This window comes from Diospyros lotus, chromosome 4 (assembly GCF_014633365.1).
Source record: "Diospyros lotus cultivar Yz01 chromosome 4, ASM1463336v1, whole genome shotgun sequence".
Lineage (NCBI taxonomy): Eukaryota > Viridiplantae > Streptophyta > Magnoliopsida > Ericales > Ebenaceae > Diospyros > Diospyros lotus.
Window position 1 is genome coordinate 10,089,853 of NC_068341.1, and position 21,191 is coordinate 10,111,043.

At 37.7% G+C, this 21,191-nt stretch overlaps 5 protein-coding genes across 13 annotated transcripts; 2 read left to right on the forward strand and 3 right to left on the reverse strand.

The window, feature by feature from the left end:
- Positions 1–1,596: 1,596 nt before the first annotated feature.
- Positions 1,597–4,158, reverse strand: LOC127799263 (uncharacterized). The gene is made up of 3 exons (XM_052333124.1): positions 3,428–4,158; positions 2,762–3,295; positions 1,597–1,993 (listed from the first exon to the last, which is right to left on the reverse strand). The coding sequence occupies exons 1-3, from the start codon at positions 4,154–4,156 to the stop codon at positions 1,895–1,897; spliced, it is 1,362 nt and encodes a 453-aa protein (XP_052189084.1). The 5' UTR covers positions 4,157–4,158; the 3' UTR covers positions 1,597–1,894.
- A 764-nt stretch (positions 4,159–4,922) lies between these two features.
- LOC127800508 (uncharacterized protein At1g01500-like) lies at positions 4,923–8,043 on the forward strand. Of its 9 annotated transcripts, none has more exons than XM_052335151.1 (4): positions 4,923–5,339; positions 5,524–5,659; positions 5,840–6,838; positions 7,640–8,043. In XM_052335151.1, the coding sequence occupies exons 3-4, from the start codon at positions 6,140–6,142 to the stop codon at positions 7,868–7,870; spliced, it is 930 nt and encodes a 309-aa protein (XP_052191111.1). In that variant the 5' UTR covers positions 4,923–5,339; positions 5,524–5,659; positions 5,840–6,139; the 3' UTR covers positions 7,871–8,043. The 9 variants fall into 9 exon arrangements, with proteins under 9 accessions (XP_052191111.1, XP_052191113.1, XP_052191114.1 ...); XM_052335153.1 differs by having other exon boundaries at positions 5,845–6,838; XM_052335154.1 differs by having other exon boundaries at positions 6,072–6,838.
- Positions 8,044–8,361: 318 nt separating this feature from the next.
- On the reverse strand, positions 8,362–9,646 carry LOC127800509 (deoxyuridine 5'-triphosphate nucleotidohydrolase). Its single transcript, XM_052335160.1, has 4 exons — positions 9,280–9,646; positions 9,098–9,189; positions 8,743–9,008; positions 8,362–8,558 (listed from the first exon to the last, which is right to left on the reverse strand). The coding sequence occupies exons 1-3, from the start codon at positions 9,615–9,617 to the stop codon at positions 8,764–8,766; spliced, it is 675 nt and encodes a 224-aa protein (XP_052191120.1). The 5' UTR covers positions 9,618–9,646; the 3' UTR covers positions 8,362–8,558; positions 8,743–8,763.
- A 739-nt stretch (positions 9,647–10,385) lies between these two features.
- Positions 10,386–12,252, forward strand: LOC127799660 (transcription repressor OFP7-like). The gene is made up of 2 exons (XM_052333881.1): positions 10,386–10,395; positions 11,050–12,252. Exons 1-2 carry the CDS (start codon positions 10,386–10,388, stop codon positions 12,057–12,059), a joined length of 1,020 nt encoding a protein of 339 aa, XP_052189841.1. The 3' UTR covers positions 12,060–12,252.
- A 1,006-nt stretch (positions 12,253–13,258) lies between these two features.
- Positions 13,259–19,876, reverse strand: LOC127798658 (uncharacterized). The gene is given in 7 exon segments (XM_052332188.1): positions 13,259–13,602; positions 13,706–13,804; positions 15,356–15,540; positions 15,543–15,779; positions 16,517–16,595; positions 16,689–18,397; positions 19,679–19,876. Coding segments are annotated over 6 exon segments (2,433 nt in total). The 5' UTR covers positions 18,369–18,397; positions 19,679–19,876; the 3' UTR covers positions 13,259–13,449.
- Between the last annotated feature and the right edge of the window lie 1,315 nt (positions 19,877–21,191).

A 21,191-nucleotide genomic window follows, 5' to 3' on the forward strand; every position in this document is an offset into this window, starting at 1 on the left:
ATTAGACTGCTTCAAGCTTATTTACTTAAATTTATAGTTTGGGGAATGTAATATTAGAAAAATGTGTGTAAGGGATATTTTTATCATTTTACATGCATTGCATTATGTAGTTTAAGGTATAATTTTAATAATAGTATGGTCTATAATATTATATAATAATTCTGATACAGTTTATTTTTTTCTTGAAAATAAAAAAATATGTGACAAACTGAGGCAGACTAAGATGTCAAATCATAGTCTCCTTTAAGAGTGGCAACGAAGTAGATTTAGATCGGGATCTGTTTCTCCAATGGCAATGAACTTAATTTCCTCGTTCTCTTCCCCCTAGCCTTATTCCATCAGATAGCATACTTAAATATCTCATGTATCCAGGTACCGACTAATATTTGTTATCTGATTGATTTATATAAAAAATTAAATAAAATCAAAATTTTATCTAAAAAAAACTGTGCATATTCTTTTCCTTGCCATATAAGAATTGCACATTAATAAGTAAAGTAAATTTGAATATTCAAAAATAAAAATTAAAATTAACAGTAGGGCATGAGCATCAATCATAAAACAATATAGCCTCAAATTTGGCAACGAGAGAACAAGCAAATATAATAATTAGAAAAATATCTTTTGGGCAAAAAATTCTATGTAAACATAAATATGAGATTATAAGTAAATAAAATAAAAATAATAATAACATACAAGTTGGATAGACCGATAACCTTTTTAATCGAATGCGATTTTGTTTATTCCTTTTAACTACGGTGAACATGACCCTCAATTGATTAATGTTGTGGGTCCCTATCAATTTTGAATGTTTTTTTCTCATTCTCTCATTTCTCCTCTCCATTCCTTCTTCTTCTCCAGCAAGTCTCTCACCACCCTTGCTACCATCGCCAACCACCTTATTGCCCGCCGCTACATTTTCCCTTGTTGCGGAGAGATGGTGAGAAAGTTGACAGCAAGAGACAATTACTAGAGAACAAGAGAAAATGGGAGAAAGAATGGATAAAGAAACATGATAAATTTGAGAAAGATCCACCCTAAAATAACATTTTACCCCTATATTAGCCAAGGACCACGTTCACCCCACTTAAAGGGGGTGAACAAAATCACATTCCTTTCAATAGGGATTTTTTCCCTCTACAGCCACCCCTCAAAACATTTTCCTAAAGACGTTAGATTGTCAATATAGCACATCCTTTTACTAATTTGGCAATTTGGACACATTTTTCAAATGAAAGTTTTGAAATTAATTAAACCAAAAATATTAGTTTAACATTTAAAGTGATATTTTATATGTATATTTGTATTGATACAACACATAATATAATATATCAATACAAAATGTCACCTTTAATGTTAAAATTAAGTATTTAAATAATATTTTTTAATTAAAATAAATAAAAATTGAAATAACTATTAAAGAGGGTCCGAATATACAATTTACCTGCTCGACTTATTTAAAAGTTATAGTGCAATTTTTACATTTAAAATGTTAATTATTCGTTGATTATCCAATAATCTCCTCCCCCTTTCATAAAAATTGAAGCACATTTGGCAACCATAATCCTTGAGTTGCCTTAACCACAAAACTAGCTACAACATATTTTTGAATAAAAGTTTCCAGAGGAAAAATAAAAAAAGAAAAAGAAAAAAGAAATGTTAAGAGTAACCTTTCCATATTGCTGACCATACATTGAAGAGAAGCATAGTCTTTTAGAGCCATTTTCCCATAATACATTTTCCGAATAAAAGATGTAGTAAATCAGTTAAAATATAGATGAAAATCCCAAAAATGTTAGGCTGGATCAAAATATATAATTTACCTGCTTCGATCGATCGGTTGCACAAAATTAGAGTAAATTCTCCATCTAACTCTTGATTTGATCATGGCTCATTATCCAATAATCTCATCATCCCTGCAAGCCCTTAGCTTGACCTCTGCAACAGTGGAGCCATCCTCGTGCACAATGTCACAACATTCACTTCTTTCAACCTGTGGCATGCCAATGTTAACTCTTACATAAATAACAAAATTTCTCAATCTTTTTGTTAGATATATAGTCAGCTGTTGTATTACTTATATATATATATATATATATATAATGCAGAAATTGAGAAGTCCGCTCAATAATGGTCTTTGGTCGGTATGTCACACTCTCCTTATAAATCACGGGCCATTTGACTTCAATTAGAAAGTAGAATGGGTCACATCGCGAGTCGAAACCCAGATCTTAATTCCATAAATATATGCAGATCATCGAGAGTCATATGGAATCAAATTCAAACGCATAATCTTTCGATATTCAAGTTCTAAAATACATGCAGTAGACCATTTGTGCTACCGTAAAGAGTTGGCTATCGTATTATTTATTAGTATCAAACTAATATCATTTGAATCAGTATCATTTGACATAAAATGCAAAATGAACAAACACAAAAATAAAGTATTAGAGTTTATCAATTAATTAACTTTTTTTTTTTTTGAAAAAGAAACCATATATGCTGAAACGTGATTAGTAATAAAATATGTCTTACATTTTAGATTTAAGTCCGGTATTAGAATTTGACCCGATTTAAATAATTTTTAAAAAAATTAAATATAATTTTTCTTGAAAAATATATTGTCCTATATGCCAATTTATATATATATTATTACTGGTTATTGAAAGTGAGTATTTGGGTATACTAAAAATTTTATAGTGGAAATACATAAAATCTGCGCTATTTGGTCTTTTGTTTTTCACGATAATTAGGATCTTACCCCGGCCAGCTTCGTGGCAGACGAGAAAACCCGAACTTTAGCGATGCGAAGGGACGATCCGTCTCCTTTCAAGTGACACTGGGGGCGAGGAGGGGGCGGCGACCGGACGTAGGAGCCAACAATACGGTCTGGGGAGGTGGCGTTTTCCATGGATTCCAAGAAGAAAACAGAGGGGGTCTCGCATGGCGACCTTGTGTTGAACATGAACTTTGGATTCTTGGCCAAGTCCTTCCAGGGCTCGAACGTCTCGAGCGGCCTCTTGAGGACGAAGCGAGGGTGGAGATGCTCGTAAATGTGGACGGCGTAGCCCCACGAGACTGAAAAAGACCAGTGCTTTGGCCTGTGGTAGCAGATGGTTTGCTGGAGCAAACGGGACTGATCAGAGTTTGTAGCAGCGTTGATGAGATGGCTTACGGACGTGAACCGGTCCATGGAGGGGAAGATGGGGCGAACGTGAGGGAGGTGGTGGAGGGACAGCAACGGAGATTGTGGATGGGCTGATAGAAGTCCTGATATGTCCCCTCGTAGATCAATCTGCATCCAGCTTATTCCAGTATTAGAAGCGGCTTAATTGATGTGTTTTGGTGAAGAAAAATTAGACTGATTTTCTGCAATTCAACTGAAATTTCACCTCAGTTCAATTGAAGGAGGCGGCAATGCAATTACCTGATGAATTCCTTTCTCCACAGTAAGAGAAACTCCCAACTCGTTAACGCAGTACTGCACAATCGTGTCGTGCGAAGGCACCTGCGAGCTCCTCCTTATACACCCGTCCAGATCCTTCGCCATCGCTGCCGCCAGCGGGTAGCTCAGCGCAAACCCGCCGCCGCCGAACGCCTGCTCGAACGAGAATAAGTAATTCGACATAACCGTCTCGGAATACCCACCAATGTAATAATACTTTCTATGATCGTACTTCCCCAGAACGTCGACCCAATTCTCCACGAAGAAGACGGAATCGTCGAACCCCATCACGAACCATCTCACTCCGTTTCCGGCCTCTCTATACGCCTCCTGAATGGCGTGCACCATCCGGACCATGATCGGAGCCGCGTGGTTGGTTTCCTGCTCCAGCCGAGACGTGTTGTCGGAGACCCGGAACGGCGGCGAAGTCGGGCGCCACGGGAGGAGCCTCCCCGCCGGCGGCGTATCTAGAAAGACAAAGCCCCGCGTGACGTTCGGCAGCCACCAGGCTTCGACGAGGGGACACCGGGCCCTCCATGATTCTGCGGAGCTTACTACTCCGAAGAGAAGGTGGCTGAGATTGGTCGGAGACTCGCCTGCGGGAGGACTGGCGGGTGCGGAGAGCGGCGAACCTGGGCAATTAATGAAATGGTTGATGACGATTAGGTAGACGGAGCAGATGACCAGTCCCGGAACCAGCAGTTTCCTCATTAGATTTGCTCCAGTTTGGGATTCTGTGTTCTGTGAAATAATTTTGGAGATGAGTTTACAAATAAAATAAAATTTGTTTAAAAAAAATATTATGATTTAATAATTTTCATGTAATTATTATATTTTGGTTTATTCTTATTTTACGAATTTACCTAATTCACCTTCAAAAGTTAGGAGGAATATTATAGAAAGATATAAAAAGATATTTCCTTTACATTATATTTATTTAATTATTCTATGCTCTGACTTTACTTAACAAAATTCATTGAAACTAGCGTTACTAGTCGATGCCTTTTATCATGCCTCGAGGTTTTTAAGACTTACCCCCCCAATGATAAAATCTTATTTCCAAGTCTTGTACATTTAATTCTTCTAATTCATTTTCTTAATATCACAAAATTAAAATTCAAATCTCACGATACATACAAAATACATATAAATAAATAGGACCCTTTATGTTTGTCTCCAATCCGACAAATGATAGAGATTTCACCCCCTCTTGCCTCAAAATATTTGATTTGAAACATTATCCGTATGATTGGCAATATATATGTTGTATGTCATAATGGACCTATAAATTTTCACAATATGCTGAGGTACAAACCTAAACATGCCACGTGCAAATACAACTGAATTTTATCTTTCCTAATCATCACAAAGCAATCAAGTACAAGAAGGCCACTGCATTCACAGCCAGCCGTTCGATCCTTCATCTCCACCCATCATCCATAACTGGGTCATCGCTTTCAAATAAATTTACCGGACCCCGTGACGGATAAGATCGAGCGATAGTTCATATACATTTATTCATACAATTTATAAGATATCATCTCTCAATTGTTCACAATCTAAAATTTCATATAAAAATATTGGTTCAGACAATCGAAGACCCATTACGAGGATCTGAGAGATTTGTTCGAGAACTCCTATGTTGGGCTCCTCACTGGTGCCTGGGATTTTCTAGTAGAGAGCGGTTTTGTTTATTTGCAAAGAGATGTTGGGGTTGCTGTGGTTTTAGTGTCGGATTTGGGCCGCGAAGATTGAGCTGGAGCAGAGGAGAAGATCCACATCCCTTAGGTGGAGCTTCGAGAGATCACGGCTTGGAGCTTGGAATCGATTGTTTGGACGGGTTCGATTGATAGAGATATTCAGCAAGAAATAACGGACAAAACTAGTTTCTTGAGTAAGTGTTTAATTATTACGGTTTTTTTAATCAATTTAATGCATTTCTACTGCTCTCGTTCTTCTAGCTTCTACAGAGAGGGGGGGGGGGGGGGAGAGAAAGAAGAACAGAGAGGAAGAGTTTTGGCTAGTTATGTGACGGGGTGCATTGTCTCTGATCGCCGGCAATTTTCTTTTGGTGTCAGCTCAAATTTCTGTTTTTCACTAAGGAGCAGAGAGTTGCAGGGTGTTAAGCTCAACGTGTGTTTGCTGAAATTCCTGAGCGAAAACGAAATACAAAGGAAGTATTCCTCTGCTTAGCTTTGGGTCCGTTGAGTACTGGTGAGTTCTTTGTTTCCTGTTTCCTTTTTTTGCTGGCTGGTCGTTTATCTCCTTGAACTATTTTTACGGCTGAATATCCCCTGATACACGAGAAATTCTTGTGTACATAGAAATTACTTTCCTAATTTTAAGGTTGAATCTCTCCTAATATACTTGAAAATTACTTTCCAATCCCTGTAGATCAGGTGGCATGGTTGGCTTTATATGCCCTTTTAGTTACGAATCTGTACTCGGTCTACTCTTTTCCTCGTATCAAGGATTTAGTTCCTAAAACGAGGGCCTTTGATCAGCTATGATTTCTGGGCTAGCGTATTTAACTTCTTCCATTGATTATATCTGTCTGGAAACTTTTAAGAGTACAAGAATCTGTACGATTTTCTGATACGAACGGATATGTTGGTTCCCAAACAAGGTATTGCTTCTTCTGGTTTGCAATGACATGGTTCTTCTGATGTCAGAGAGGATTGACCTTCTGAGAAAATGGAGAATTCTTATGAAACATCGAATGGAGATAAGGCAGCCGATCCGGGACTTCAGATTATTAGGCACCCATCTTTCCAACCTTGCACTAGCTTATCCTTATCATGGTTTGATTTGAGAGTTTTCTACGTTAGAATCAGCAATTTTGTGGTTGATGATTCTACCCCCGAGTGTCTCACTGTGAAACATGTCCCTCTGAGCCCTGACACCGTCCTTGAAGTGAATGGTGTGAGGTGTTCTATTAACTCTGAAGGGATCTCTTCCCTTCTTCGGAGGGACAGAGTGGATAAGAAATCAGAGGAAGCTACATTTGTTAGCACGGATAACATAAGGTTGACAGGGAGTGTTAAATTTGAGGTTTTTGATAAAAATGATCTGCTGCTAAATGGGGTTCTGGAGATGTCTAATGCCAATGGTTCGACTGGAGAATTTAAAAGCATTGCACCACAATGGAGCATGAACTGTGAACCTGTTGGCAGTGGATTCTTGAAAGGGAAACACATTGTGGGATCGTTGTCATCGTCACCTACCCTTGAAGTTTATGTTACAGGTCGCTTCTCAGGAACACCGATTATCCTAACCAAGACTTTGCAACTTAGTTCCCGAAAGAAGCACAATAGGAAGGGGACATTAAATCCAATCCCAGAGAATGAATCAACTGAATCCCCGATAAGAGTTTCATCTGTATCTGATCTGCAGGTAAATATATTTCAGATGCTCTCTTTTCAAACCTAAAAGTTCTGTTGTTCTCTTTGTTTTCATGGTCCGAGATAGCATATATTTACTACTTCAATGCCAACCAAGGAGTGAAATAGTAACGGAAAAGGATACATTGCAAAATGTTGATATGGTTACAGGTAAATTATTGAAATTAACACGATAGTGCCAGATATTGTGGATAACATCGATATATAGAGATCTTAAATGTGGATTTATTGATGCATGGTGCAAGGGACATGCGATGCCATGGTGCTGCACTGATGTGCATTCCTTATCCCTCTGGCCCTGGGTATGGGTGCACTATTTGCTTCCACTTTAGTGCAACTCCAGCAGGAGTTGTCATCCGAGGTGCCATCCCCGCAACTGTCGAAATGACAACTTGAAATAAAAAATTTCCACTCCAACGGAAATGTCATATGGAGTTGCAAAATGACAACAATACTTTTGTGATCTTTAGAAACATATGGTTTGCTGAAATGCACACCTCCACGAGGTCTTGATTCTTGGACTGAAAACAGAACCTTATCTCAAGATGAAGTCATGGGGTTATGGGCTGGGTCCCCATTTTTCCTAAACCTTTTGTAGAAATCTATGTCGATAGTACATAGATAGAAGCATACTTTTTACAATTTTATACATCGTTTCTTTTTAAACTCTTATAGATTGGCATCTCCTCCTTCATACTATGGCATATCCATATTCCTTGTTTGGTTCCTAAAATGGCACTTAAGTTTTGTCAAGCGAGCCTAAACACGATTTGTAACTTCTTCGCATTTGTAGGTAGCAGAGCACAAGAACAGCAAACCAGAGAGCGAGGATGACTACGACATGTACTGGGGGCGACAAGAGTACGCGGAAGGCGACGATGGTGAGCTCTCCTGGTTCAATGCCGGAGTGAGGGTTGGCGTGGGGATAGGCCTCGGCATTTGCCTGGGAATCGGAATAGGAGTGGGCTTGCTCGTTCGGACCTACCAAGCTACAACTAGAAACTTCAAGAGGCGGCGTGCATGATCCCGGTTTACCCGAACTCATTTCCTTCTTAATTCTTCTGTTAGAAAGGCTAACTATTTATTATAGTTTACAGGATTGGTGTTTGTTTTCGTGATATGACTAAGTGATTTTGTGTGCTTGCTTAGCCATCTAATCTTTCTTTTGAGTTTATGTGGACGGTTTGGGTTTGTCTTTGTTTGGTTGTTAGATTAAGAATGCTGTCTCGTTGGTTGGGAGAGTTTGCCCATCTGGCATGAGTCATGGTTAACCTTATCGACTAGCCCCTATTAATGGTTTAATGCATGTCTGACACTACAATAAAATTTTTCATTATCATAAAAATTACCTTATAGTATTTATTTTTATTTTTGTTTTTAATTATCTTCAAACCAAAATTTTACGTTCCTATTAAGCATTTTTATAATTATTATCCCAAAACCCCAAAAAGGAAAAGATAAAAAAAAATCATTTAATCATAAAGTTTTTTCACCAACAGCGAAGGCAATTAAAGAGGCCATTAATGCACGTCACATTCATATCAACAAAGGGAAAAAAACGCCTAAAGAGTAGGTTCATCATTGGCAGTGCATTCTTTTACATAAGATTTTCGCGCTGGTCCACGCACAAAATATGTTCGACAAAGCCACTGAGAAGTGAGAACCAAAGACATGGCACTGCTGCTACGATCGATCTGTTAAGTTTGATGGAGCTGTAGAGAAAAATAGCGAAGGAACTCAATCAGGAATTTCATCAACCACTTGGAAGGCAGAAAAATAATGACTGCTGAACTGAGATTCTTTTTTTAGATGAATTAAGCCTTTAAATACACATCAACAATAACAGAAATGTAGAAAAATAGTGACCCAATATCCCACTAATTATATCCTACCAACCTTCCAAAATATCGCGCAGCTCTAAACGCCAGTGGAACCGAACCCACCAGCACCCCTTGTAGTTTCATCCAAATCGGCGACCTCCGCCACGTCAGGCGTCACGATAACCTCAATGATCAGCTGCGCGATTCTATCGCCTTCCTTCACTTCGAATTCGGAGTCGGAGTGATTGAACAATATGACTCCGACTGGGCCCCTGTAGTCGGCGTCGATCACGCCCGCCCCAACGTCGATCGAGTTCTTCCATGCCAGCCCAGATCGCGGCGCTGCGATTCAACCCCAACCCAAATAAAAAACACGCACAGCAAATCAAAGGAGAAATATAGATATAGAAAATGGCGTTTTTAACGGTTACCAATACGAGCATATGTGCCTTCTGGGATTGCTATGCTTAGGTCTGTTGGAACGAAGGCCTTTCCTCTGGCTGGAACTCGGACCTCTGCCGCACTGCTCGCGAAAATGAAAACCACGATTAGATTTGAAAATACCCAAACACACGAATACACTGACACGTGCAGGATTCATAAATATGGTTACCTAGAAAGATCATAACCGGCGGAGAGAGGAGAGGCTCTCGAAGGCAGAATAGCTTTCTCGGAAAGCTTCTTCACCTTGAAGAATGGGGCGGCGGCCTTGTAGGAGAATCCATGGACGCCGTTCTGATCGAGCTTGGGAATCTTGGGGGAGGGCTCCTGGACTTCGGAACCGTTGATTTGTGGGTCTGCCTGAGCCATTGAGGGATGATGAAGCTTGAGTGGGTAGTTGCAGAAGAAGGGTTTGAAGGATGGGGAAAAAGGAGGGATGGATTGATTATATAGAGAAGATTTGGAAGGGAAAAAACTGCGCCAAGCAATGGCGCGAAATATTCCCGCCATTTTTCAGCGTTTGCAGAAAGAAAGAAGGAAAAGGCGTCCTTCCTTCGGAAGCTTCAATCTTCTATAATAATAATAATAATATCTGTAATTTGCCTTTTTTTCATTTATCCTTCAACTAACTGTCAGAACTGACTGCATCCAAATTAATTCTACAATTATTTTTTTTATAAATTAATTATTTTTTTAGAATCTTATTTGATTTCCATTCAGATTTGGACGCTCCAGCAGGCAGCAGGCTACATGGTCTTGGAGGATCTGTACATAGCACACGCACGCACGCACGCACGGCATAGACCAAAATGAATTACAATCATCTTATAATCATAAACAAATAAATAGTATGATCGCATCATTTAATTTTGCATCTGATTGATTGCTTGGTCAACAATTTTTTAAATATTAAAAATCAAAAGCAAAATGTAACACAAATAAATAAACTCCTTATGATTTGAGGTGTTTGACTTTGTACAAAAAGGGTGGTGGTTGTGGTTTTTGTCCTCGTATAATTGTTGTAAATAATGTAACATATATTTGTGCATTGCACTGCACCATAAGATTTATACCAACATTCTAATAAAAATAATATTAATCTGTTTATAATGACTTATAACTAGCTGTCACATATTGTCATCGTTTCCCAAATCAGCCCAATATAAAATAACAAATAGTAAAGTAATAATTGTTAAAAAAAAAATAAAAACAATTATTAAACAATTGTGCAACAATCTTAAATGTTTTTGGTCAAATTTTTCCAAGTAGGTAGGACGAATGAGACTGAGTTAGGTGTATCCAACCGTACCATACCATACCATGAATGATTCCTCAAAATTTCCCAACAACAAGAAGAAAGAATGCCCAAAACTGCTGACTTAATTTGCTTATAAATACGCGTTTTTTTTTTTTTTCTCATCTTCTTACTATATATGTAATATGTGTTTAGCATGGCATTGTTTGTCTATTTCCTTAAAACCAAATCCCACCTCCAGGGAATTGAATTGACAGAGAGACGGGTCGGGTCTATACGCACAAGCACACATAATCTTCTCCCACCAAAAGGCCCGGATATAATTTTTAAATAATAAGAGGTGTGGAATGTAAATTACTTATCATAATTTTTAAAAAATACAAAAAATGTCATTTTTCCGTGGCGCTAAAATAAGCGGCAAAGAATTTGTATGTGAACGTGGATTTGTTTATTTATTATTAGCATACAGTTTTACAAGCCGGCAGCCATCCCTCTATATATATATATATATATATATGCATATAAACATCGCTCGAACCAGCCAGCCAGCCAGCCAGCTCCATTCAAGCTTCAATCCAGCATCAGTTCCCACACTTCATCTCTTTTTCTTTTTCAACATATTTGGGAGAAGAGACCCATTTCTTCCTCTTCTTCTTCTTCTTCTTCTTCTTCTTTCTTATGTCTAAGCATTTCAAACTTCGATTTCTTTTCCCTCCTTTCAGTTATGTCGTCTCAAACAACCCTCTCTGTTGCCACAAACTCCTTCTCCGGCGACGTATCGGTTCTCTCCTGTCAACCCCAAAGCATTCGATATTGCTTATCCCAACGTCCTCGAGCCACCGCCGTCCACGCCCGACCACCCTTTTCTGTCCAAACGCCATCTCTCTAATAATGTTGTATCCGTCGACTGTGGCTGCCGATCAAGATCATCATGCTTCCAGAACAATAATGTTTCATCGGAGTACGGCAACAAGAAGACATCGACGGTGCCAGTGCCAGTGCCGGAGAAGTTGGAAGAAGAAAGCAAACTTCATCATCGCATGTTATACAACTCTCCTGTTTCGGATGTTTCTGACGCCAGTGATACGTGGCCTGTCAGGTTTCCTAGAGCTGAAAAGACGAAGATGAAAGACAGAAAGAAGGAGAAGAAGAAAGCAAAGGTTAGGGCTTTCAGAAGCACCTCGTCGGTGGAGAATGATAATTGGTTCAGTACCGATGACAACGAAGAGACTGAAAGCCTTGTTTCTTCTTCGCGAAGCTTTGAGTCATCCTACTGTTACGACTTTGTCTTCGGTAATTCATTGGAGGCCATCAGTGAGGGTCCCGTCACCGACGCTAGAACGAAGACGACGAAGAAGAACCAGAAGGTTCGGACAGTACTGAACCATACCGAGGAAACAGGGAAGGCGGCAGCAAGTGGTTATCCGGCGAAAACGTCGGTTTTGAGGTGGCTGGGGCCGTGCACGGTGGAAGGAAAGGTGAAGGAGAGCTTTGCGGTGGTGAAGAGGTCGGAGGATCCGTATGAAGATTTCAAGAGGTCAATGTTGGAGATGATATTGGAGAAGCAGATGTCTGAAACCAAGGATTTGGAGCAGCTCTTGCTGTGCTTTCTCTCCTTGAACTCGCGGCACCATCACGCCGCCATCGTCGATGCCTTTACGGAGATTTGGGAGGCCTTGTTCTGTGACACTCCCTAGTCCCTAGCCTCGAGAGAGTTTTTCCATGGAGGTCTTGTCAAGGAGGTTGAAGAAGATGGTGCAGAAAAAATAAAAAATAAAAATAAAGATACAATATTGGATTTCATATATTGCTTAATTAATTATTTACTCTGTCCGATGTATTCTGTAGAAAATTAAGGATTATAAAAGAAGATTTTTGCAAAAATACTACACAAACCGGCTCTGGCTTATCGCCTCTGTCTCCGTTTTCCATCCTCATATACGATGCTGCTAACTATTACTATAATATATGCTCATCAAAACCACGTTAATGTTGGTCACCTCTATGCCATGGATAACTAGAGATCAAACTCAATTTACAGCAAACCAACAATGCATCTCTCTCTCTAAAAGCCTGAATAGGACTAGGAGTCCTCAATGTGCTATAATAGTATAGTATTGAGTTGGTGGATCTCTCTAAATTTGGGATGACTATCTCTTTGCGATTCCTCGTACCCTCATGACCTTTTTGTAGAAAATGAATCGAACTCACGACCCATTAGACTATACCCCATTAGACTATACCGGCCTATTGCTTGGCCTTTTGTCACCCGACCTATGAGAGCGTGAATCTCTCTAAACTTCATCTAATCATCTAATGTTAATTTAATAAAAATCACGAAATAATATTAATTTAATTCAAAACATTCTAGATGATATAGACCTCCCCTTAGAACCAACACATCAACTTCCAGTTCCAAGCCTACACAGAGGAGGAGAATTGTGCTAGGAAGCCGACAATTAGTACAACCCTGTTTGATCAAACATCAAGGTGAAAGACTGCGAACTGTTACACTTAAACAATCGTGGTAATATAGGGTTTTCCTAATCAACTGGGAATGAGATTCAGAGCCCCATCAGAGCAATTGGAACCTTGTTTCCTGTCCTGCTTTACAGTTTTCCTAATTCTAGAAGAGAAATAAGGCGCTCAGCATTGCCTCATAGATATAAAGAAAGTCCCACACAAACATGTTTTGATACTCTTAGCAAAATAAAACATGCTTAGATATCTGATGCCAAGTTAAACTCAACTGCGAAGATGACACCCAATCAAACAGAGTCAATAATTATATATCTATATATATCTATAGATATATATAGATATATATAGATACACACCAAAACATGCAAAGATCTAACGGTAACAAAACTATATGGCAGCTTTCAACTTCATGGCAAACCAAATAATTAGGAGGAACGAAATTGAGCAGCTTGAATATTTTGCAAGATAATTTTTGTTATTTGAATAATTTAATTTCTCATGATACTAATTTATGCAAGTTACACAACAACTCGCCAACCAAAAGGCTTTTAGTAACTTACGATATCAATGTACAACAACTATTGCTCAGGATTTAGGGTATATACCCTATTTTGAACTTTCAGAATCTGGAGAAGTTACGCTATCCTCTATAAACTTGACATGGCAAAGCACACCACCAGCTTCATCAGCAAATTTGATTTTCTTCCTCTCCCTGTGGATTTCATTCCCACTTGCACCCTCATCCTTCTTGGTCAGTTTCTGCAGGAAGTAAATGAAAATGTGATCAAATGTCATGACAATCCAACAAACATGAGTCCAAGCAAATCAAAGCTTGTTTTCATTGAGGACATGAGAAACAAACCATGAGTGTACAAAATCGGTTGCAGTCCCTAGCCATCATGGATAGCCACTTCTTTGTTGTTTCTTCAACTTTTGTTGCACTTTTGACAGCTTTGCTCACCTATCAAGGTAGAACACTAACTCAGCTGCTTTTCATAAATGTTTGCATGCATGTAATCATGCACAACTGTACACAAATGGCTACAATGAAGTTTATACCGAACCCATAGAAAACCAAATCTTATTCATGATAGGTGTTAAGGAACTTCTGATGCTTGGACAGTTGGGGTAACATAAATAATTCAAGTGTTGCCACCTGAGCATCTCAGAGATGAAAGAATGCTTAAAAAGCTCAAATTTTTCACCAAAATAGCAATGGGTTGAAACCATTTACTAGATTAGTATTGGGCACCAGTGACCTGTCAATTCGAAGCCCAATAGGAAAGCCATCTAAACAAAGAACACTCAATTGTGAAAAGTGTTGCAAAACAACTATTTTCTCGCCTAAAAAAAATTGCATATATATATATAGATATATATTTGCTGGGAAGATACAAATCAAGAAGGAAAGCAGCAGGAAAAGAAAGAAAAAAGAAGCAGCAACCATAACAAAACAACCAACAAAGAAAACCCAAAATCAGGAAGGGGGTCAAGCTTTCTTGTCTTCATGAATGGGCAAGAGACATTATAGGATACTGGGAGGGAAAAAAACATTATATATTAATATCATTTATCAACCATTTTGGTTGTTCATGTGCCTTGACCATATCAACATCTATACCATGTAGCACTTGTACTCTGTGCCTTCCCATGTTCATGTATATGATGGTGGAAAAAATCCATCTAGAGAACAAACAAGCATTTTTTTGGTAAAACAACCAACCCAAATTGCTTACAGCCATTTGCCACACCTAGATCTTGTAAAGACACATTAAACCAAGATAAAGATCGACCAAAATGGATCATCAATCGCAAGTCGGGCCCTTTTGAGGCTAACCACCAACACCCATGAATTTTGTGTTCAAAAAACACTTTTGGCAAGAGTGTCTATAAGGCAAGAGTGCTTCTGTGATTAGCTTAGAAATGCTATTCCCTCGAGTATTTATTGCCCATAATCCTGAACAGATTATTTTCTAAGTGTGGCTTCACCTTGGAAACATTCTTGGCGAGACCCTTTTTAACCCGAAGCCAGAAATGCTCTTGCCAAGAGCGTTTTTGCCTTGCTCACTGCCACGCAAGCACCTCTTCAAAGCTATTTTAGTAAATAGTTTCAATCCAATACTATTCCAGTAATTTAATTTTAAAATAATACTGTTTTGGTGAAGACTCTTCAAAGCTAGATTTTCAAGAAACTCTTTCAAAGAGCCAAAAACATTTTTACTGTTACAGGTATGAAAATCTTCTAAAAGTTTTAGCAAAACATTCCAAAAAGTTGAGATACTTGGGGAAAACATTTATACCACATTTACAGAAACAACACTGAAAACTCAAGAGAAATTTAATTATTTGAAATATTGATATATTCATTTTTTTCACATTAATTTTTCTCAAGTTTTACAGTTAATTATCTATTTCTTCTTTTCCCTTCAGTTTATCTTGCATAAGGACCGAACACAACCTTATTAAAACAAGATTGATGCAGTCAGATGCATGCTTTGGTTTGTTCGCGTACCTTATCCACATCATATTTCAAGAATGTAGAGGGAATTGCTTTAGAGTACAGTTGTCCTTCAACTATGTCCTTCATTGATTTCAACTCCTCCATTAGCTTATTGGCAAGACATTCAATGTCATGCATCTGCCGCTGTGAAAATGTGATGGCACTCTCAGAACAACTCTGGATTGATATTGCCCCAGTGCTAAGATGAGGTAGGGAGTGAGAAGATGGACACCCTTTTCAATGCCTTTAGGTGGAGAATCCTTTCTTTCACTCTTTGGCTTTTTAGTTATCTTCTTGGGGGTTATAACAACTTTGATTCCACTGAACTGTGCGGGCTCTCTTGGACTTGCATTCACTTCAGCACCATCAGCATCTAGTCCCAGTGGTGAAGCCTTATCTTCAGTTTCTTTGCTGAACTGGAGTTCCTCCTGGCATTCTGATATAATTATGACACAAAAGAAAAAGATTAGAGAGACTGTTTGAGCACTCAGAATTAGAAAAAGGAATATTTATGGCATTCAAGGAATAAAGTTTGAGTTCCAAAAGTTAAAAAGGATGGAGACTACATAAAATTACCAGGAACACAGGAAATGTAAGCTGAAAAGTTTGTATCCATACTATAGTTACACGTGTTTATCTAGCTTTTGACCAGATAAATGAACAAACTGAACAGAATGACAAGGAAAACATGGTTTTGAGTTGTGTTAAAGGCAGAAAGAATTCCATTCATATATAAATGATTGTTGTGGGGATGTATCGGAATTGATTGATACAGCTACATGACCAGTATTCATATCAACTCTAAATTGTTGTAACAAGAGTGCATCTAAGAACTGTCAATACAAATAGCAGCCATCTCCAAATAATCCTAACAACTGATTCCTCCTTAGCAGAGGTAAAGGATTACCACAGAAATTGAACTCGATTTTTCATGCTCTGGCAGTCGTATGGCATGGTTCAGGTTTAATCCTAATAGTTGATTTCTCCTTAAAGGCCATGGTTTACCATAGAAATTAGAACTCTTGGTCATTTGGCTCCGGTAGTCATCTGATATGGTTTCAGGTTTTTGCACGTGAATTACAAGAAAGTGTCATAAGCCAAATCATTTTATATTTGCACACTACATGCAGTATGTGAGGAATCTGTAGAAGTAACTTCAATATTCTGACTTACTATACTGGTACTTGTCTTCAGTTAATTCCACGCCTTTCATTGCCTGACATAGCTTTTCCTGAGAAGTTGGAGAAATGGCCTGAAAGAAACAAACATATAATGGCAAAAATGTCCACAGAACAAACATTAATTACTAAATCAACATCAGTTAAAACTTAGAAGAATTTCTTACTTTTCTTGTTGAAAGAAGCCTCTCAGGGGGATGGTGCTGCTCCAGATGATGATGGTTCTTGTTCTCTGGCACTGAGAACTCGCATACACTATTGCGACTGCTTTCAGGGGAGTTGATTTCTGTGTCACTGAAGGCAGATGTTGGAGGCCGCTTCCCCTCACTCACTGAAGTATCTCTAAAAGCAACTGGATTGTTATCAAAACTCAAATTATTTCTGGCAGTATCAGCACTGACAGAAGTTACAGGTGGCTTCTCAGTTGCAGGTGGTTCATCCTCGACAGAAGCCAAAACAACTTCAGGATTAAAATAAGTGTTAGAATTTGAAGATGAGTTACAATTACTAAAGGGGCTAGTTGGAGAATCAGTTCGAAGATTTGGAGGCAAAGTTTTATCAATGCCATCCTCCAACTTGCATGAATCAGCCCCACAACTTAGTTCTGAGCAACACTCACTGTAATATTTGGGGGCATCAGGCACTTGAAGTCCAGAGATATCACTAGCCTGGACTGAAGTTTCATAAATAGATGAATTGCTCTGGGAGTAAATATACGAATTTGACTCTTGACCCACGCCGTGACAAGTTTTTTGTGGAGAGGTTTCTTCAAAAAATGGATGGTCAATATATCCTTCTCCATTTTCTGATGCGGACAAAAGTGGAAACTGTTGAAAGTTCATTGGCGTACCTGCCCCCACATTCTCAGCATCAATCAAAGGAAGAATATGCTCCAAACATTCATAAGAAATTTCAGAAAGAACGCAATTTTGGCAATCTTCTGTTGAGGAGATTAGTTCCCCACTCTTTGGCTCAGTCTTTACAGTTGCAGTAGTTTCACTAGTTACATCTCCACATAAACCACTCTCACTGCAATCAATTGAAGAGTCATCAGAAACAGGAACCATATTACTGCACTCTAAGTTCTCCATTCCAGAAACCTCAACTTCAATGTTAATAGGTGCAGGTATAACCGTACTAGATAACATGGAGTCCTCGACACCCAGAATCTGCTCTGATTTGACAATAGATAACACGGAGTCTTCAACATCCAGAATCTGCTCTGATTTGGCACTAGATAACACAGAATCTTCAACATCCAGAATTTGCTCCGATTTGACTGGACATGTACTTCTAGAAGGTGGAGAAACACATTCTGTCTTGCAATTACTTTTCCTCTTCAAATTCTTTGAATGCTTTGATTTCCAGTTACAGATAGGTTCCATGAGATCACATTTATCTTCTTCTTGCTGCAAATCAGTATAATCTTGTTTCAGAATCACACAAACAGAATGAGAAACCTTCCTTTTCTTTATTTTGCAATGCTCCTTAAGCTCTTTCAGTGTCATTTTCTCTAAGACAAAATCATCAGAATCACTGGCGTCTTCAGTATCATCAGAGTTGTGATCAAACTCATTCATGTAGATCTCTCTTTCCTTAGTTTTCCTCTCCACGAGATTATCAGTTTTGACCCTGTGACAATCAAATAAAGAATCTTCATTCCTGTCTTTTTCTTGAAGATTTGAAAGATCAGTAAGGTTTTTGGAATCTTCACTTCCATATATATCCTTCAAGTTCTTGAAGACAAGAGCAGGCTTTCCACCAGAATCCATGTTACATATTTTTTCAACAACACCAGCCCTTATAGCTTGAATAAAGTTTAAATGACTGCTACTCCTCAGCTGCATTAACTAAACTTGAAGTTATCTTCCCCTGCCTACTCTGGGTAAAAAGCATAAGAAAAGAATGTTCAATCAGAAGGGGTAATCAACTTCAGCTCTAAAGATAATGCATGTTGAATAGAAGCACGAGCCTGAATAGAATAAAAAATTACTTAAAGTCCCTACTACTGTTTGCATATGTATATATAAGATGTGTGTGTGTGTAGAGAGAGAGAGAGAGAGAGAGAAACTGAGAGCTACAGCAATTTAGGAGGGTATAACTGATTTACTGGAACTTGAGATCTCTAAAGTAAAATTAGACAAGAGCAATACTGCAAAAGGACTATCCTAAGCATGTCAAATGTCTAGAACTTTAACTTGATGACTGTCATGCAGATACAAAACATATTTATGCTATCGTTTGGAGAAGACTGAGAAAGCCAGTGAGGAATAGCAGAATTAATATGTGGACTTAAAAAATTTCTAAGATTGGTAAGGGTACCAAGTTAGAAGAAATTGTGAATAAAATACTCCTCAAGCCTAGTTTATATAATTCCTACACCAATTAGAAGTGTTAGTATATGGATGAAACCAGTTACAGAATAAACCCCTTAAAATAATAATCAAGTTTGCATCTATAATCTGAGAATATATATTGAAAGTCATGTTATTAAAATATAAAGCAATCGGGCCAGTCTCCCCTTACTTTTCTTTATCTATTTTATGTTATGAAAGATATGTGAAGTGAAAAGCAAAGCAAAGGACAAAGACAAGAAAAAAGAAAAAAAAAAAAAAAAGATTGGAAATTGGCGTTAAATTGATTTTCCTTGTTGGCTTCACTGGAAAATGAGAAGAATAGTCCAATAAAAGTTTTCACTTCATTATCCCTATAGCTTGAGTATTAGATGGGAAACGACTAAGAAGCATTAAGAAAAAAAATGAAATTAAGAGAGCTACTACTACTAGTGGAGTGGAATCAGAAGGCAGAAACTAACCAAACGTTGGTTTTCCAGATCCATAATCCTAGTCAATAATTTGAAACAAATTCAACCAAGAACTACATAAAACGCAGATGCAAGGAATGCGAAAAGTACTCATCGTCGCTGATAAACCCTAATCTCCTTCAATATCAAAATCCATAGAGCAAATACAACAAAAACCGCAAACACCAATATTTTTTTCATTATCTGAAAAAAATACAACAAAACCTGAATTACCCAGATTTTTCATTATCAAAAATTACAACAAAAACCCTAATTGCCAAGATTTTCCAATAGAAAACGCAGAAAACAACGAGAATGTAAAAACAGTTGAAAGTAAGCTCGGTTTGAACTCACCTGAGATTGAAGCCCGTGCTCCAGCACCGACGGGGAAAACGATAAAGCAGTGGAGGTGTGAAATGAGAGCTCTCGAGATCGGATCTAGATGAGTTTGCCGTAGATCAAGAAATAGGATAAGATTATGGAACTCGCGCCAATTGATTTGGCGGGAACTAGGGTTTTGTAATTCTTGTATTGAAAATGAGGAGCATGCTCGGTACTTCAATGAAATCGTCGTTCAGTTTCTGAAGATTGGGCCTAAAAACATGATGCTGAAATAACCAAAAATTAGCTTGGGCTTATTGTAGATTGAATTGGGCTGCCTAACTTGGTCCAATTAGGGGGCCTCACTTATTTTATTGCCATTTTATTTTAGAAATAAAAATCTCCATAGGGCCCGTTCAATTGTAGGAATATTTTTTAGTTTTGTAATTTTATTTTTTACTAAATTATATAATTTCTAATTAAAACCCAGAAAACTCATTTTTCTATTTTTAACTTTATACTATAAATTAAAAAATATTTTTTATATTTTTTTAAAAAATAATTACTTTTTGAATAATAAAATATTATGACATATTAAATTTAAAAGTTAAGCTTTAAAAATTAAAAAAAAATATTTTCTACTCTTATGTTTAAATTAAATTGTTAGTTAATTGGTTTTGGTACTATTAATTTGAGATTTAGGTAAAAAAAATAAAAAAATTAAGACAAGTGTAAGGTGCTGTAAAAGAAAATGTATTAGTCAGAGTTGTGGAGAGAATACGTGGAAATAAAGATTAAATAAATTAAGTTAAATAAGGGTTTAGAGTACTATAATGTTCGGGGATTTATAGGTTTTGATTTCAGTCTTATTTAAATAAGATGGATCTTAGTCTTGACTTGGTCCCTCTCCTAATGGGCTGAATTTATGTTTTCATTAGGCCCTCTCCGTTGGGCCTCACTTAGGCTCTAGCCGCTTGAATATTTTCAACGAATAACAAGTTAATTTATGAATGAAAAATAAAATTCAAGATCAAATATTTAAATTATAAATCATTACAGTTGCTTGACTCTACCAATCAATTCTTTGCTTTTTCTAGTTGAACTTTCTACTCTCGTTTGACTCTCCCAATATTGTTATAGACACAACATATGTGTTCTAGCTTTGTTAGTTAGGAACATCACAATAATTATCTAAGTAATTAAAAAAATATATTATTAATCATATATAACATTATCAATTATATCACTTTATATGTGAAGAACCTAACTCTAAACTTATGAGTTATCAATTAGATGATCACTTCACCCCAATACGTGGTCGGGTGATTTTGAATATGAGTACCTTCAAGGGTGAGAGGTCTATAGTTCAAATCCTAAAGTGTCAAGACTCTTGATTTACCTCTATCTCTCGTGATGTGAGGTCACTAGGGAGAAGAGCTTGTTCTAGCCGTTTATTAAAACTAGATGATCATTCTTAATCTTTAGTTTAAAAGCCATCTTTCATATATCATAAAGTCTAAACTTATGTGTTTATTAAGAAACAAAG

Coding starts and splice junctions, on each gene's coding strand:
- LOC127799263 (XM_052333124.1), bottom strand. CDS start 4,156: ATGAGGAAACTGCTGGTTCCGGGACTGGTCATCTGCTCCGTCTACCTA. Junction 3,296..3,427: donor TGGAGAAAGGAATTCATCAG/GTAATTGCATTG, acceptor AGCTGGATGCAG/ATTGATCTACGAGGGGACAT. Junction 1,994..2,761: donor CTGCCACGAAGCTGGCCGGG/GTAAGATCCTAA, acceptor GGCATGCCACAG/GTTGAAAGAAGTGAATGTTG.
- LOC127800508 (XM_052335150.1), top strand. CDS start 6,140: ATGGAGAATTCTTATGAAACATCGAATGGAGATAAGGCAGCCGATCCG. Junction 6,839..7,639: donor CATCTGTATCTGATCTGCAG/GTAAATATATTT, acceptor TCGCATTTGTAG/GTAGCAGAGCACAAGAACAG.
- LOC127800509 (XM_052335160.1), bottom strand. CDS start 9,617: ATGGCGGGAATATTTCGCGCCATTGCTTGGCGCAGTTTTTTCCCTTCC. Junction 9,190..9,279: donor GCCGGTTATGATCTTTCTAG/GTAACCATATTT, acceptor TTTCGCGAGCAG/TGCGGCAGAGGTCCGAGTTC. Junction 9,009..9,097: donor AGGCACATATGCTCGTATTG/GTAACCGTTAAA, acceptor GTTGAATCGCAG/CGCCGCGATCTGGGCTGGCA.